General features: G+C 42.2%; 1 protein-coding gene across 11 annotated transcripts in view; it reads left to right on the top strand.

The window, feature by feature from the left end:
* The window catches only part of arhgap33 (Rho GTPase activating protein 33), a 121,303-nt gene extending 108,291 nt beyond the window's left edge, over window positions 1-13,012 (top strand). For all 11 annotated transcript variants that reach the window (XM_060900209.1, XM_060900211.1, XM_060900208.1 and 8 more), the window contains 6 exons: window positions 879-1,018; window positions 4,607-4,681; window positions 4,891-5,642; window positions 5,783-5,963; window positions 6,315-6,679; window positions 7,947-13,012. In XM_060900209.1, coding sequence (XP_060756192.1) covers window positions 879-1,018; window positions 4,607-4,681; window positions 4,891-5,642; window positions 5,783-5,963; window positions 6,315-6,679; window positions 7,947-10,316 — 3,883 coding nt within the window. In that variant the 3' untranslated portion in view covers window positions 10,317-13,012. The remainder of the gene's footprint in view (window positions 1-878; window positions 1,019-4,606; window positions 4,682-4,890; window positions 5,643-5,782; window positions 5,964-6,314; window positions 6,680-7,946) is intronic.
* Window positions 13,013-18,517: the final 5,505 nt, after the last annotated feature.

The following is an 18,517-nucleotide window of genomic DNA, read 5'->3' on the forward strand; positions in this document are numbered from 1 at the left end:
TTGGAACGAAGAGGAATGAAGGTAAGCAGTAGCAGCAATGAGAATGGGGATGAGAGTGTAGTGAAGATGCAAGGAGTAGACGTAAAGAAAGTTGGTGAATTCAAGTACCTGGGGTCAACTGTGCAGGAAAATGGGGGCTGCAATAGTGAGGTGAGAAAGAAAGTGCAGGCAGGGTGGAGCAGTTGGAGAAGGATTTTGGGAATCATTTGTCCCAGCAAAAGTGAAAGGTAAGATGTATAAAAGAGTAGTGAGACCAGCTGTGATGTATGGATTGGAGACCATACCCTTAACGAAGAGACAGGAGGTGGAGTTGAGGATGTTAAGGTTTGCGATGGGAGGTTGGACAGGATAAGGAATGAGCACATCAGAGGGACAGCACATGTGGAGAGCTTGGGAATTAAGCTGAGAGATGAGACTGAGATGGTATGGGCACATCCTGAGAAGAGATGCAGAGCATGTTGGAAGAAGAATGTTGAGGATAGAGCTGCCAGGCACACGAAAACGAGGAAGGCCAAAGAGGAGATACATGGATGTGGTGAGAGAGGACATGAAAGTGGCAGGTGTGGTAGAGAAAGATGCGGAAGACAGGGAGCAATGGAGACGAAAGATCCGGTGTGGCGACCCCTAATCGGGAGCAGCCAAAAGAAGAAAAAGGCAGCCCTAAATTCATTAATTGTTCTATTTAAGAAAAGAGAATAAAATTGGAAGTCTGTGATTTCGAATTTGGCAGCTTTCGGTCCGCTAAACAAAAATAGTTGGGTGTAGGAAAATTCTTTTTATGAGATACACTTAAAAAATCTGAAAGGCAGTCTACCTTTAACACACGACTACTTTTCTTCTATAATGTAGTTGTAAGTTAAGTCTTTCCCTCTGTGTAGAAGAAAAAGAGGGCTGAAGGCACGCAAGGCAGCTGGAGGGAGCTGGAAGACGTTCTTTGCTATCGGAAAGCCTGCAGGATCAGGCCGTCGCAAGCCCAGCCGGATCACCTCGCTGTTCCAGCCCTCCACCTCTCATGCAGGTAAAGAAGTCCAGATTACTTGAAGGATAATCCAAGGGGATCAACAATTGAAAGCTGTATCACGGATTATAAGAGTTGGTTGTAATCAGGGTAACTGTTTTCCCCTGGATCGGTACATATCCCTGGTTTCGACTGTCGTTCCAAAAATTGTTCTTTAAACTAAAAATCCATTATTGGTAATTCTTCACCAAGATGGGATTTAGTGCTGTGAGATTTACATAATAAATCAACCAGGACAAAACCTGGGCAATTTTCAGGAGGGCTTATGTGGAAACCCAAGGCTAAACTCGGTGAAGAAGAAAAGGGAAAGTATAAATACCACCAAATCACTTACAGTGGTGCTTAAAAGTTTGTGAACCCTTTAGAATTTTCTATATTTCTGCATAAATATGACCCAAAACATCATCAGATTTTCACACGAGTCCTAAAAGTAGATAAAGAGAACCCAGTTAAACAAATGAGACAAAAATATTATACTTGTTCATTTATTTATTGAGGAAAATGATCCAATATTACATATCTGTGAGTGGCAAAAGTATGTGAACCTGTAGGATTAGCTGTTAATTTGAAGGTGAAATTAGAGTCAGGTGTTTTCAATCAATGGGATGACAATCAGGTGTGAGTGGGCACCCTGTTTTTTTTAAAGAACAGGGATCTATCAAAGTCTGATCTTCACAACACATGTTTGTGGAAGTGCATCATGGCACGAACAAAGGAGATTTCTGAGGACCTCAGAAAAAGCGTTGTTGATGCTCATCAGGCTGGAAAAGCTTACAAAACCATCTCTAAAGAGTTTGGACTCCACCAATCCACAGTCAGACAGATTGTGTACAAATGGAGGAAATTCAAGACCATTGTTACCCTCCCCAGGAGTGGTCAACCAACAAAGATCACTCCAAGAGCAAGGCATGTAATAGTCAGTGAGGTCACAAAGGACCCCAGGGTAACTTCTAAGCAACTGAAGGCCTTTCTCCCATTGGCTAATGCTAATGTTCATGAGTCCACCATCAGAAGAACACTGAACAACAATGGTGTGCATGGCAGGGTTGCAAGGATAAAGCCACTGCTCTCCAAAAAGAACATTGCTGCTCGTCTGCAGTTTGCTAAAGGTCATGTGGACAAGCCAGAAGGCTATTGGAAAGATGTTTTGTGGACAGATGAGACCAACATGGAAATTGGTTTAAATGAGAAGCATTATGTTTGGAGAAAGGAAAACACTGCATTCCAGCATAAAAACCTTATCCTATCTGTGAAACATGGTGGTGGTAGTGTCATGGTTTGGGCCTGTTTTGCTGCATCTGGGCCAGAATGGTTTGCCATCATTGATGGAACAATGAATTCTGAATTATACCAGCGAATTCTAAAGGAAAATGTCAGGACATCTGTCCATGAACTGAATCTCAAGAGAAGGTGGGTCATGCAGCAAGACAACGACCCTAAGCACACAAGTTGTTCTACCAAAGAATGGTTAAAGAAGAATAAAGTTTATGTTTTGGAATGGCCAAGTCAAAGTCCTGACCTTAATCCAATCAAAATGTTGTGGAAGGACCTGAAGCGAGCAGTTCATGTGAGGAAACCCACCAACATCCCAGAGTTGAAGCTGTTCTGTACGGAGGAATGGGCTAAAATTCCTCCAAGCCGGTGTGCAGGACTGATCAACAGTTACCGGAAACGTTTAGTTGCAGTTATTGCTGCACAAGGGGATCACACCAGATACTGAAAGCAAAGGTTCACATACTTTTGCCACTCACAGATGTGTAATATTGGATCATTTTCCTCAGTAAATAAATGAACAAGTATAATATTTTTGTCTCATTTGTTTAACTGGGTTCTCTTTATCTACTTTTAGGACTTGTGTGAAAATCTGATGATGTTTTATGTTATATTTATGCAGAAATATAGAAAATTCTAAAGGGTTCACAAACTTTCAAGCACCACTGTATAGTCGGCATCTCGGACGCTCGCTGGCCGTGCTGTGAAAATTCTGCATGCAGATGCTCATTTAAGTTTCCAAATCTGTCATTGCTTAACTCTTGAATATTTTCTATTGTGAATACTATCATTAAAAAGCTTATAATCTCTGCTTTCCAAAGAAATTTATCTCATTAAGATCTGCTCAGTACTTTGGGAGTAACAGCAGGTTGAAGTTGGTCCAACAGAGTTCACACTCTGCTCGCGTGATGTCGGGAAACTGCTGGTGCTTTTTGAGTCACGGGAAAGTGGTCAGGCTCTCTCTTTCTTCTGATTGGTTTCCGAGTGGATTACTCGTGAATATCAGTCAGATAACTTTTATAGGGATGTTCTCTCACTCTCACTGTTTCTGATGAAATATTCAGTAAAAATTCCCATCCGCTGGTTTTGATGTTATGATTCACGGAAGATTTTGAAGTGAGTTTTCGTAGCTTTACCTACTTATTTTTTCAAATCAAACTGATTCCTGTAAATAAATAACTGTTTTAGAATATAACTGTAGTTGTTTTGATGAAAAATATTGAGATCTTTGTGGTCAAAATTATATTTTTTAAAAAACGGAAGTCGGAAACGCGAGTGTCAATTTCAGTTCAATTAATTGAATGTGGCTCACACGGTTTTTTTGAGGTTCTTCTTGAAAGCTGTGAATATTAATCGAAATAATCATTTATATTTTTTTCATATAAACACTAGTAGGCCCTACTTAGAAATACAAAGGCCTACGGAGCACAAAGAGGGTATTAAAAGTAATCTTTTATTACGTTTTTATTCTGATAGAGAATGGTAGATGTGAATGACATTCAGTGCTTATTTATGCATATTTTATAATTAACATTGACTTCTCCTTCTTTGTGATGTATAAATGAGAGTTAAGATCAGCTTTATATTGCACAAATAAAGCCATTTGACAACTTTGAAGGAGAGTGTAGCCATTTAACATTTTACCTACGTAATTAGAATAATTAATACTCATTACATACCAATTTGGATAATTTGGTTTTTACTAACTTTTTAAAAACTTTGTATTCAGTATACAACCATCTATGCGCCTCCCAATTTCCATGTAAATATCTTGAAAAATAAAAAGTTATCAAGAAAAAAAAAAACACGAGGCCCATTTTGGACCATGTGATCCTAATACATCATAATACGGCAGTTTTCTAAAAATTAAGCTGTTTTTTCAATCTTTGATTTATAATATCTCAAGAACGGAGAAACATTTTAATTCTGTAAAAAGTAGTATTCAATTCTGAATTCAATGAGAGCAGTTTCAAGTAATTTGGATTGAATTTGAATTTTCACCTGATATACACCTATTTATAAGTGGAATTTGTTGAATATCGTAAATGGTAAATGTGCATCTTGGTAAAAAAAAAAAAAATCCAGTTTTATAAAATGCAGTGTAAAACTCGGGGAAACAAATGTGATTTTGGCTAATTGACTGACTACTTTTGTCGTTGGCAACAAACGTATTTGTAAATGAATTTTTTTCTGTGACTGTTCCTTAAATGCTGCTTTGGACATGTGCAAATTATTTTTCTTCTTGACACATCTGACTGTCGGCTAGAAATTAACAGCCATTTTATATAACATAATATAATGTGTGTGTGTGTCTAGGTTGCAGAGTGGACAGTGTCACCCTGAGGTCAGCGAAAAGCGAGGAGTCTCTTTCTTCCCAACATAGTGGAGCAGGTAAGAACAAAATATCTCCTCTCACACCATGAAGCTCATTTAATTAAAGAGAGAATTTGCCTGAAAAAAATAATTAAAGCTTCTGAACTAGTTTGCTTAGAAGTTATCTAAGGTTTTAAGGTCATCACAGATTGGGGAGGGGGAAAGCACTCCGTGTCCAGAACAGCGTATTAAAGAGAAACATGTACCACACTGTCTCTTACGCTCAGGTCAGGGGAAGCTGCAGCGCTTGCGAAGACCTCGCTCCAGCAGCGATGGTCTCTCTCTGGCTGCCTCCATGGACCCTCAGCTCCTGACTCAGCCAGTTCCTTCGCAAATCCCGCCCAGCCGCTCCTACGACAGCTTGCTTCCTGACGAGGCCAGAGATGCTAACGACGAGGAAGAGGATGAAGATGATGAAGAGGGAGTCTACATGTTGCCCGATTTCTCACAGGACCCTGGCACATCCTGGATGGCTGAGGACGTAGCAGACTTTAGCCCCACCTTCCCGGATGAAGGACCAATTGGAATCGGAAGCAGTGGCCCCGTTGCCCCGGGTGATAGTGAATCTCCGTCTGCAGCCACTCCTCCTCCATACCGTTGTCTGAGCCGCCAAGGGCATGCCCGTTCTGGAAGTCAGCGTTCAATCACAGAAGACCCAGACTCTGTGCTTAACCAGTCAGAAGCAGCAGCACGTAGGAGTCTCATTTTGGCAGCAGCCGCCCCAACCCAGCAGGTGTTCTGTCAGCATAGACCTCCTGCTGTTAATAGCCCTGCCTCTAGCGCCACCCATCCTGGAGAGCCCAGCCTTAGTCCCTCCCAAAGCCAGCCCAGTGTCCTGCCAGCTCCTGTACCCTCTGCTCTACCTCCACAGGAAAGGCGCTCATTTACAAAAAAGGTAGTGCATGCCCTTTCACCGAAAGCACCCAAGTCGCCTCCACTGGACATATCTGACCCCATTGCCATCAGTGTGCCTGCCAAGGTGAATTTCATTCATAGAGAATTGTGTAACTAATTAATTTTATTAAAATATGCCCCTATTGAAACTAATATAATTATAATGGCTTTAAACTAACAATGAATAAAATGTTGTAGTCACAGTAATGGCGCGTTACCTTTCAGGTGCTAGAAATGATTGGCGGGCGAGCTGGCGAATTGCATTCCGGGAACCCAGGTGGTGGACCCTCCCAGCCACCCCAAATGATATCGATGCTGTTGAAGTCTTGTGATTTCCAGCTTACAGAGAGCTGCCAACAGGAGTTAAACAGCAAGTTTGGCCATGAGGCTAAGATCAGAGGCCCCGGTGTGTATACAATTATTCTGTCTTTGTGTTCCAGCCTCATATCGCGTCGTTAGATGTGGAAGATGTACTGTAGGTATTTATTTAAATTTATGTTTAAACTCTGTGTTTTGTTTTTTGTGAATCGGGTCTAGGGTCTTTGCAGAATGTATAATTATTTCTTTTGCAAGGCAGCTGAATCTATTATCGTCCACATTTATGCCTAAATGCAACAGGTTTATTATTGACTGTCAGAAATATAAGCATGGGATTAATCAAGGACTATTCAAGAGTATTGGCTTTGCCCCATTTTTTTAATATATCATTGGAATCTTAACCGCTAAACCCTGTCTGTGCAACTCTGTGCTCTCTCAGGTATTATTGGTCCCACTGGTGCTCACCTGCCCTCCCAAAAGCCCCCTCCTCCTCCTCCTAAAAACCCAGCCCGCCTCATGGCTCTGGCACTGACTGAGAGTGCCAACAAAGCTCTTCGGCAGGGTGCCTCTCCTCCCTATCGTCCCCGCCAGGCCGGGAGTCCCCCTAATGCTGACACCGGTTTCCAGCGGTCCCTATCTGCTGATGCAGGGGCGATGCTCTCTTCTGATCCAGACCAGCTATACTCCACTGTGCGTCCCCTGTCTGCATGGATGTCTGAGGGTGGAGGTGAAGTTAGTGCTCCTGAAAAGACTACAGACTTGGCACAGGAGGAGGAGGAGGAACCAAGATCACCTCCAGGCCAGGTGTGTGTGTGTGTGTGTGTGTGTGTGTGTGTGTGTGTGTGTGTGTGGGAGAATGAGCGCATGTGCCCATAAAATATTCAGAGCTGGTTCTCAAGTGGCACAACAGAAAAGCATTCGCCCTATTGTTCAAAGATCACAAGTTTGAATCCTGACGAGTTCCGGATCCTACAGCCATCCGTGGTCAGGAGTCAAGGGAACAAAATTGGCCATGCTGTATGTGTGGTAGAGCTGTCAATACACACTGTCCTGTATCATAGTGACACTAGCTGGGAGCATGCAACTGTCTGAGGTCATACGTGTGGAAATGGCTGTGTTATGCAGTGCTGTTACATGAGCATCAATTCAAAAAGCTACAGTTGACGGCTTCACATGTCTCGGAGGAAACATGTTAGCCTTCTCCTTCCCAGGTCGGAAGCTTTCGTATTATAGGGGAGAGCTGGCTGGTCAATGGGAATTGGCCAAGACTAAGTTAGGGAGAAACATCTGGTTAATGCCATACTTGGACAGATATTTGAAAGGCATGTGCACCATATGCCTAGGGTGTAACCCACTTGCACTCCTTGTGCATTACCTCTCAACAACTTACCTGGCCTCATGGCCATCATCAGTTGCAGCCTCTACACAGTACACACTGGAGACTTTGTCACGTGCTTTCTTGGTTCTTGCATGTTACAAGAAATGAGAGCAGTTTCAAGTAATTTGGATTGAATTTGAATTTTCACCTGATATACACCTATTTATAAGTGGAATTTGTTGAATATCGTAAATGGTAAATGCGAATGTGTGCATCCTGGTAAAAAAAAAAAAATCCAGTTTTATAAAATAGTGTAAAACTCGGGAAACAAATGTGATTTTGGCTAATTGACTGACCTACTTTTGTCGTTGGCAACAAACGTATTTGTAAATGAATTTTTTTTCTGTGACTGTTCCTTAAATGCTGCTTTGGACATGTGCAAATTACTTTTCTTCTTGACCCATCTGACTGTCGGCTAGAAATTAACACAGCTATTTTATATAATATAATGTGTGTGTCTAGGTTGCAGAGTGGACAGTGTCACCCTGAGGTCAGCGAAAAGTGAGGAGTCTCTTTCTTCCCAACATAGTGGGAAGAAAGAGACTCCTTGCATGTTACAACTAAGTTCTCATTGGCAACAAGCCTCCATAGTTCTGCTATGTATACCCGAGTAGTCTTTAAAAAAAATTCAGGATGTGTTGAATGCAGCTGTACCACACTCTTGTTTCAGTGTATTGCTTCTTTGCTTTTTAGGACACGGGTACGCTGTCTTCTAATGCCTCAGTTTCTGACTCCGGAACGTCTAACAGTGAGCTGTCTGCTGGTAGTTCCTCTGGGGACAATGAGAAAACCCCAAGCCCCACCTACAACCAGAAACCACAGCTTCCTGCACCTCCAAGTCAGACCCCTAAATCCAGCCCACCGACTGCTAGCGAGGCTCCCTCCCAGAGGAAACCCCCAGCGTATGGCAGGCAGTTCTCTGCTCCCCACCTCCAGCAACAGATGTCTGGCACGGAGTCCAAATCCCCCAACCAGGCTCATTCCCAGCTCCTGCATTCCAGGTCAGAGAGCGCCCCCTTAGCCCATATACATGCTTTCCAGCCCACACGCCCCAAAGTGCCCCCAAGGCCATTGGAATCTGCCCCGCAGAGGCCCCCGATCGCCAAGACTGACCGACATGACTTCACGCGTCGCTCCCTCGATGCCAGTCGCATCCGGCGCATGGTGGGGCCGGCTCAAGTCAACCCACCACTTTCGAGAGCTTTTTCTGAGCGCATTAGCAACACATCAGATGCACTGTCTCGCTACCATGCAGCCAGATTGGCTAACCAAGCAGCACAGGTTGTGACAACTGCTCAACCCCTCATCCAACAACAGCAGGCCCAGACATCCCATATCCGACCTGCATTCTCATCTTCTGAAGATCCCTCCAACATGGAGAATTTATACTATGAGATTAGTGCCCCTGATCATCCACCTAGCTACTCTCAGCATAGTTACCAGAACATGAGGTTAGATGCGGATGGCAACTACCGGCTTTCAGAGCCAGCCAATCAAAGGCCCCAGTCTCGGGGTCATCACCCGCCCCCCTACTCACAAGTGCCAGGATCTGCCAGGGCTCCTCAGCTTTGGTCCTCTGAGGCCACACGTGCCTGGACGGCAGCTCACTCACACTCCTCCTTCTCTCATTCCCATTCTCACCGTCACTCTCACAACAACCCACCAGGTCCTCGTGGTCACCCTCGGCTGCAGCGTCAGATCTCCTCCTCTGTCAGGCTGACCCGCAGTGAGCTGCATCCCATCCCTGCTGCCACTGGCTTGGGCTCCTCTGGGGGTCTCATGCCTCTGTCTGTGCACCAGCGTAGCCTACACTGTTCCATGCGCTCACCCTCCTCCAACCTCACTGCATCCCAGTTGCATCCATACTTTGAAAATGGGAAGGTGTGCTATCGATATTTTGAGACTTCTGGACACGAAGGACCACTGAATCATATTCAGCCATCCATGTCAAAATCACATCAAGGCTATTCAACCCAGATGTCCCCAATACAAGCATATAACCCACCTTCCAAAGATGAACCCATTTATGTGAACTACCCTTTTACCAGCCCTCCAGGTGCTGGAATGAACACTAAGACTTGGACCACCACAGACTTGGATGGAGATGTCCACCAAGGGGCAGAGCCTGTCACATACCCTCCTGAGCCATCTACAGAGGATGAACAGCAATCCTCAGACAAAACTCTAGCTCAAGACTGTCCCACAACTAGTTTTGAAAGCCCTACGGAAAATGATGGTGCTTCAGATTCCAAGGAACTGGAGATGCCCACAGTCTCTGATACAACGCACTTTCGCAGCCACTCTGACCCGCAGAGCTCGAGCTCAGAACCTAGTCAGGCCCTGACGGGGAAGGACATTGCTTCACTGCTGATTGAGAAACTTGCAGAGGATGAAAGAGAGGGTCTAAGTGTGGCTACTTCATCCTCTTCGTCTTCCTCGCCGCATGTTGAATACCCCCCTAACCCATACCCCAGCCAACATCATAAACGCCCACCACCTGCCTACAACCCAGGATCCTCTCGGGGTCATTTTGAGAACCGGGGTCTGCCGCGAGAAGGCTCAGGAGCTTTTCAACGGCAAGATCCCATGCGCCGTTCTTCCAGTGGCCAGTACAGACAAGCCTTTGATGTTATGCCATCTGGTGACCAAGTACTTAAGTTTTACAGAAGCCAAGACTTTATCCCACCCCCACAAGGAGAAAGCACAACAGCGAACCCATATCCAACAAGACCTCACTGTCCAGATTCCACCAGTCATATCCTTCAGGCTCACCCAGACACACCCCATTCCTCTACTCCTCCTTTGGTGGCCTTCTCAAACTTGGCACTAAGCACACCAAGAGGATATGGGGCTCAAATGGAAGTTAATCCATATAACCAGTACCCTTACCAGGCAGGTCCGGTACTTCCCCCTTACCCCAGTGCTCCCAGGAGGGATGTGATCCTGGAACCTGCTCTTCGACCTCCAGGACTTCGGAGCCAAAGGGACTTGAACCGGCAGGGCAGTCTGTCTGGTCCCAACTGGTCCATTCACACAGAGGGTCAGACTCGCAGTTACTGTTAAAGCACAAACCAATGGCAAGGGTAAACATTCTTTGGACTGGAAGTGAAATCCATTGGGAGGAATGTCCTAAAATAACCCCACTGCTGTTCTGCATTAACTGGACCTTTAGAGTCAAGGAACGAGAAGTAGACAGAGAGGGTAGGGCATGATGGTTAAGAAAATCAAAGAAGTGAACCATATAGTGGCTTAGATATGTAAACATTCCAGTAGACACTGTGTTGTCCAGCAGAGGGTGTCAGAGAGTTGTATGGCTGCTGTCCCTCTGAAGGGAGTATCAGGTATTCTGCATGGTGGCGTTTTTCTGCTTGAGGTACTTTCTGGATTTAAGTTTATTGCTAGAACACTAGGTAACAGGACAGAGAGGGGTGTACAGGGAAATAAGCTTCGGGGGGGTTGTGTGTTGTGTTTTTTTTTTTTTTTTATGCTAAAATAATTTGATGGTAACCCTATTGCTGCTGGCTGGTTCGAAAGAAGTGACTTTTATTTTTGCCTCAGTATTTTTCTGTTTGTAGCAGTCTGACATTTTCATTTTTACAGCTTTTTAACTTTTTAAGTTAATTTAACTTGATTACAAAGAGCATTTAAGATGGGGGGGGGTTTGTTTGGCTTTTTTTTTTTTTTTTTGCTGTGTTTCAAAGATTGCGAAGAGTAGGAAATGTTATAGTTTTCAGTCATGTGTGAGAGAAAGAAAGGGCATGTGTTTGTGTATGGATTACATTTGTGTATGGATGCTTGTCACAATAGGCTTCTATGTGCGTGAAACGTACATGAAAGAATGTGAAGGAAACACTGCCGTGTGTGTGTGTGTGTGTGTGTGTATACTCGCGTGTGTCCATGTTTTATGGAAGGTACTGCACATGTAACCATGAGTACTAGATGTGGGATTTCATAGCTGAACTGTAAACCAATGTGGTAATCAATGAGTCAGTCAATTACACTCACGGTAAATATAGAGGTTTCCTCATAAGTCAGTTGCGCCTTAGGCGTTTTTGCTGCATGGCCCATCAAAAGTTTTAGGACATCTTGCGTATTATTTATTATTATTATGCCCAGTCACCTCACATTTTAAACCAGTCTAACTGCTCAGAGAGGAGTTCAGAAAGGAAGGGACTGAATCATGGCAGAGCTTCTCTGATGAATGCCTATGCAGTAGATGTAGCCACTAAGCAAACCTATAATATATAATTAAATATTTTATTAATTACTCTGACAAATATAGACACGTGGTATATCTTTAATGTGTTACATAACTGCAAACCAACAAAGACAATGCCCTGTTAGTGAAACATTGCGAAAATCTAGATGTCTCCAAATTTTTGACGGGCAGTGTTTGTCCAATTCTGACACCTGTTGTCTTTGAGTCTGAGGAATGTTCTCGCAAATCTGTATCTGTATTTAATTTTTATTTTTTTATTAGCTTTGCCAGCAATCTTAAAATTAATAAAATAAGTAATAAAAAAATCTTTACAACTTAAAGAAAGGGCAAAAAAAAAAATTTAGATACGTGTGGTAGGGTAACTACAACAACGTTAGCTAATGACTGTCGGCTCAAATTTGTTTTTTGTTTTTTAATTAAATAAATACTCTGGGCCCACAGTAATTGGCTAACGCTGTTGTAGTTACCCTGCCATATGTATATGTAATATTTTTTTTTCTTTAACTTGTAAAGATTTTTTTGATTACTTAGTTTATTAATTTTAGGATTGATGGCGACGCTAATAAAAAAAAAATTTTAAATATTCACATAATGATTATATTACCACAAAAAAGTGTCAGTGTACCAGAGGTCCTGAGTTCTATGATTTAGTTCCGACACTAAAAACACCTGTCCATCTTCCCCTTGAGACTATATATTGGAGCCAAGTGTATTAGGTAGTTTTTGAATACTGCCAAAGTTTAGTTCAGCAGAAACAGGGTTGGGCAGCTCAACACTACTATAATGCAATATGACAATGTGAGGATTCCTTCAGTCAAGTGAGCTCCTGGTGATCTACCCTTAAGTTAAACACATTCTAAAGTTGAAGCATGCCTGAAAAGAGCTCTCGTGAATGGATTTGGGTGTGATGGCTTTTTAGGTTGTGTTTAATTTCTGTAGGAGGGTAGCGCTCCAGGAACATAGTTGCACAGCTGTTGGGTGGAACAGATACGACACCTGTAGTGGTTTCCTAGCAGCAAATGCCTTTCCTTGAGCACTTGTTTCGTAACGTGCCGAGACTTGAACATTTACCTCTTGAGTCAGTGTTAATAGGGATACATGAGCCTTTAATTGCTTCTTTCTCATTAGCAGTATGTCCGGTGTCCTTAAATAGCTGGCTCGAAATGTTTAAGGTGGATACATTGCACATTTTAATTTTTTATTTTTTTTTTTCTGCTCAGGAGCGAGCAAATTTGTTAAAGTCTTGAAGGTACAAAGTGTGTGTGTGTGTGTGTGTGAAGGCTCTTGTCTTTTTAATCCATAACTATGCAGTGAAGTACAAGGAAAGATTTCCTACAACATAGTAACTCTTTACTCCAAATGTTGTGTATGTATTCCAATAGGATGTGTGCGCGTGTGTTGGTTTATGTGCTTTAAACCTAAACATCCTGTTCAATGGTCTCTTTTATTGCCTTGTAGCACTTTGCAGAAGGCAATTCACCATGTTTTGTAATATTTACCAATGTGTGAATTAAAAAAAAAAAAAACTTGGATGCATCAATCATGTGTAGTGTTTGTGTGATATTTTATAGGTTGTATTCAGTCTCGTGACTTTTGCTTGCGAGTTTACTTCCGGTGAATGAAGTGGCGGTCAGACAAACCAGTCTGGTTGCCGTTATGTAGAGTTAGTGAAACCGTCTCCGACTATTTTCGTAGCGTTAGAGGCCGATGCACAGTCAGAAAGTTGCTCTTTGCAATGGGATAGATCCCTACACGTTAACAAAAGGATTATTTTTTCTGGGAAAATTATCCATCCGTTGAGTTCCCTGACATCTCAAACTCGCAAACAAATGGATGAAAACCTGGAAGAGCATGGAGGCGTACAAATTTTTATATGTGGCTGGGTTAAAGATCTGGGAATCAGGACACTACAAGATAAATCCTGTATCATTTTTGCCCAGATAAGTCAGAGCTTCTGGGCTTTTTGTACGCATCTTTGTGATGATTGCTAGGATGCTACAAGTTTTACCATCGAGTGTAAACAAACCACAGCCGGTCGATTCTCAATCCTCCCTGCTCTTCTCTTCCAGGTAAATCATTCACAAAGAGCCACAGAAACCCCTTTAAAGACCTGGGGATTGGTGAAACAGGACGGAGAAGTTATCACAGCTCACTGATATCACGGCCGGGGAAGCACTTTTTCGTGCTGTGAGCTCTGCTTTTTTTTTTTTGTTCATGTGGGTCATCTCGGTTATCTTATCTGTCTAGTTCATTATAGGAGCCCAATCTACATCATCTTTGTAAAGATTGCTACAAACCTTTCATGACGTGATCGCTGCAAACTTGAGTGTTCTTTGACTCCACTCCCTTCCGTCACAGCAAAAGGTTCAAGAGCCATGTCATCTTTTGGTAAAATCCTTAGCTCTCTTTTTTTTTTTTTTTTTTTAAATTACTTCATGGGGAACCTGGTAGAAACTTTTTTTTTTTATTAGTTTCAGGGTTTGTTCAATTCAAGCAGCCCAAAACAACACAAGCGTGGGGCATTTTAACGACTAGCAAGGCACCCCAATGATGATGATGCTGTGTGAACAGTGAGCTCAGCTGACCACCACTTCACGTCTTGCAGATCTAATGAGGCGGATATGATGTCGGATGCAACCCACCTATACAACACAGCACTGCTGAATTCTCAAATCTGATTGGTCAGAAGGTGTGGATTGATTTTCTATAACCGCAGCGCCTACAGTAGTGTCGGCTAACAAGACCAATTGCATTTATATTAATGCACTTGTCGTAATACGAGCATTGTTTCTATAGTTATTGTTTATCGTTTCTATAGCAACAGCTCATAGGGATTCGCAGCATGTACTGTAACAAAAATATGTAATTGTTGATACGGTGACCCTTTCAGTAAGGAGATGTTTATTAAATAGTTCTGGAATGTTTGTGGTCTCCAGTGTCATCGCTTTGTTACAGTAAGTTTTCCACCACGGGAAAGTCTTCAGGACCGAAGACTTCCTCTGTAATGCATCAAACGTTGTTTTTCTTTGTCTTATGAACTTCAAGATAGAGGAGAAATAGAGGCTTGTGAGGGAATGACTTGATAATTGCTAGAATGTAAATGATAATGGGAACTAACTTTCCTCATGGACGTTCCACAGCATTAAATATAAATGTAAATGGTTTTAACCGTAAAATGGCTAAATGTATGACGGGTTGGTCCTGAATAAATAAATTAACTATAATCGTTGGCAAATTGCTGTGGTATAAGAAGAATAAAGCATGTTGTGCTGTACTGTTGCTGTAGAATAATCAAGTTTGGAACATCACACCACTCTGTCCTGATTTATACCTGATTTAATTGCAGAATGTTTTGAACATGTTCATAAGTAATGGGTGGAAACACTGCCACTACGCTTAAACTCTGGACTGACAACAGTTTGTTTTTTTGGCCATAAATGGAAGGAATTACAGATCTCTTGTATTAATACTTCTGAAACTCATGACACATGCTCCAGACGTGCTTTCAAAGTATTAAAAATCATCCCAGAGGTATCCATTATTACTGTTATATTTTAGTTGAGGAGAAAATATAAATGAACAAAAAAATAAATCTGGAATTTTAAAGTGTCTGAAAAGTATAATGGCAAAAAAAAGTGTAGTTTAAACCCTCCCCCGTGTGTGTGTGTGTGTGTGTGTGTGTGTGTGTGTGTGTGTGTGTGTACTTGTGTACAGTGCCCTCCACGATTATTGGCACCCCTTGTTAAGATTAGTAAAATGGGTTAGAAAAAAATCCACCTTTTGGTGAAGTCGCTTCACCTCACACTGAAAAAAATGAGAAAAATCCAACCTTTAATTGAAATAAATTTATTCAGAGAAAAACAAATCTCTCAAGAAAATTATTTTCCACAAGAACACATGCACCACTATTACTGACACCTTTGAATATAATACTTTGTACAACCTCCCTTTGACAGTAAAACAGCACTGAGTCTCTCCTATAACATTTTATAAGGTTGGAGATACAGAGCAGGGCATTTGAGCCCGTTCCTCTTTACACAATCTCTCCAGATCATCCAGGGTCCTCGGCCCTCTCTTGTGCTCTCTCTCCTCTTCAGCTCACCCCACAGGTTTACAATGGGGTTCAGCTCAGGGGACTGAGATGGCCAGGGCAGAAGCTTGATTCTGGGCTCAGCGAACCATTTTTGTGTTGATTTGGACATATGCTTCAGATCATTGTCCTGCTGGAAGATCCAGTGATGACCCAGGTTTAGTTTCCTGGTAGAGGCAGACTGATTTAGATTTAAAATGTTCTGGTATTTCATGGAGTCCATGATGCCATGTACCCTAACAAGGTTTCCAGGGACTTTTGAAGGAAAAACAGCCCCAAAAATAAACATCGCAGAACTTCCACCATATTGTACAGTTGGGATCGGGTTCTTTTCATTATAGCCATCCTTCTTTTTACACCAAACCCACCTTGAGTGTTTATTACCAAAATTTTTTTCTTTCATCAGACCAGAGAACACGGTTCCATTCAAAGTTGGAGGAGCATTTCACAAACTTCAGGTGCTTACGTTTGTGGTTAACTGGCAGAAAAACTTTCTTTCTGGCAAGCCTTCCAAATAATCTGTTGGCATGAACTTGGTGTCTGATGGAGGTTTTGGAGACTTGAAAACCACAAGATTTTACTTGTAATTTACCAACAGTGATCCTTTGTGAGATATATAATTTTTTTTTTAATTGTCCTCACAGTAGAAATGGATTTTCAGGTGAGTAACTATTTTTTAAATAACCATTCACTGACTTATGAAGGTGACTTATGAAGGACACTTCTCCGTCGTTTGGTTTGTGTGTTCTCTTATCATTCCCAAGGTGATGGATGACTAAGGGAATTTGGCCTCTGTGTCACTTCATATTTGTGCCCCAGTTAATCAGGAAGTCATGGATTACAACTTGAAAGTTTCTACACACTTCAATCAACTCAGAAATGTGCAATTTTTGAGTTTTCCCAAAAATGGGAAACATGCTTCAGGTGCATTGTGTTCATTATCATTTTCAGAGGTGCCAATAATAGTGGTATGTGTTTTTTGTTGAAAATAATTTTCTTGAAAAGGGATTTGTTTTTCTCTAAATAAATTTTTCAATTAAAGGTTGGATTTTTCACAAGAATGGGGAGGTTTCTGAAATCAACACGGGGTCAAAGTTATGTATACAGGGTCAAAAATATACATGCACCCCCTCCAATGATTAATTCAGTGGTGCTGAAAATCCAAAGTGTCTTAACTTGCCAAAACCAAGGCATCTTAACTTCCTGTAAGTGATTGACTACAGCTGGTAGCTTCTCTTTGCCAACATAAAAACGGTCTGTTTGACAAGTACAAGTTCTTGGGCGGTATAGCCACAGGAACAACCCAGGTACAGGCCTGCCATGGAAGCTGCTGGAACACCAGTGTCACTGTCTACAGCCAGTTAAGTTTTACGTTGCTGTCCAAGAAAGAAGCCCCTCCTCCAAAATCAACACATTTAGACTCAACTAAAGTTGTCAGCTGACCTCATGGACGAAAAAAGCTTTCTGTAGGAATGTTTTGTTGCTAGATAAGACAAAAATTGGTCATTGTGGCCAAACAATTCAGACGTATCTTTGGAGGAGTAAAGGTGAGGTAATCAATCCAAGAACACTACTAACTGTTAAGCATGGTTAAACAATCTGGATGGAATAATGAAGAAGGAGGACTACCTTGGAATTCTTCAGCTAGATGGTTGAAACAGGACATTGACCCCAAACACATTAAAACTGGTTGTTGAATGCATAAAGCAGGCCAACATTAAGGTTTTGGAATGATCTTTCCTAAGGCCTGATCTCAACCCTGTTCGAAATATGTGGATTGTTCTTAAAAGTCAGGTCCGTGCCAAGAAACCAACAAATGTAATGGAACTCTAATTCTGCCAAGAAGAGTGGTCAAATATCCAACCTGAATTCTGCCAGAAGCTTGTTGATTGCTACCAAAAACATCTGGTCAAGGAAAAACCTGCTATGGGACATTTTAACCAAATATTAGGTGTGCTGTACGTACAACCCCGATTCCAAAAAAGTTGGGACAAAGTACAAATTGTAAATAAAAACGGAATGCAATAATTTACAAATCTCAAAAACTGATATTGTATTCACAATAGAACATAGACAACATATCAAATGTCGAAAGTGAGACATTTTGAAATTTCATGCCAAATATTGGCTCATTTGAAATTTCATGGCAGCAACACATTTCAAAAAAGTTGGGACAGGGGCAACAAGAGGCTGGAAAAGTTAAAGGTACAAAAAAGGAACAGCTGGAGGACCAAACTGCAACTCATTAGGTCAATTGGCAATAGGTCATTAACATGACTGGGTATAAAAAGAGCATCTTGGAGTGGCAGCGGCTCTCGGAAGTAAATATGGGAAGAGGATCACCAATCCCCCTAATTCTGCGCCGACAAATAGTGGAGCAATATCAGAAAGGAGTTTGACAGTGTAAAATTGCAAAGAGTTTGAACATATCATCTACAGTGCATAATATCATCAAAAGATTCAGAGAATCTGGAAGAATCTCTGTGCGTAAGGGTCAAGGCCGGAAAACCATACTGGGTGCCCGTGATCTTCGGGCCCTTAGATGGCACTGCATCACATACAGGCATGCTTCTGTATTGGAAATCACAAAATGGGCTCAGGAATATTTCCAGAGAACATTATCTGTGAACACAGTTCACCGTGCCATCCGCCGTTGCCAGCTAAAACTCTATAGTTCAAAGAAGCCGCCGTATCTAAACATGATCCAGAAGCGCAGACGTCTTCTCTGGGTCAAGGCTCATTTAAAATGGACTGTGGCAAAGTGGAAAACTGTTCTGTGGTCAGATGAATCAAAATTTGAAGTTCTTCATGGAAATCAGGGACGCCGTGTCATTCGGACTAAAGAGGAGAAGGACGACCCGAGTTGTTATCAGCGCTCAGTTCAGAAGCCTGCATCTCTGATGGTATGGGGTTGCATTAGTGCGTGTGGCATGGGCAGCTTACACATCTGGAAAG

The sequence above is a fragment of the Neoarius graeffei genome, chromosome 19 (assembly GCF_027579695.1).
Source record: "Neoarius graeffei isolate fNeoGra1 chromosome 19, fNeoGra1.pri, whole genome shotgun sequence".
Classification (NCBI taxonomy): Eukaryota; Metazoa; Chordata; class Actinopteri; order Siluriformes; family Ariidae; genus Neoarius; species Neoarius graeffei.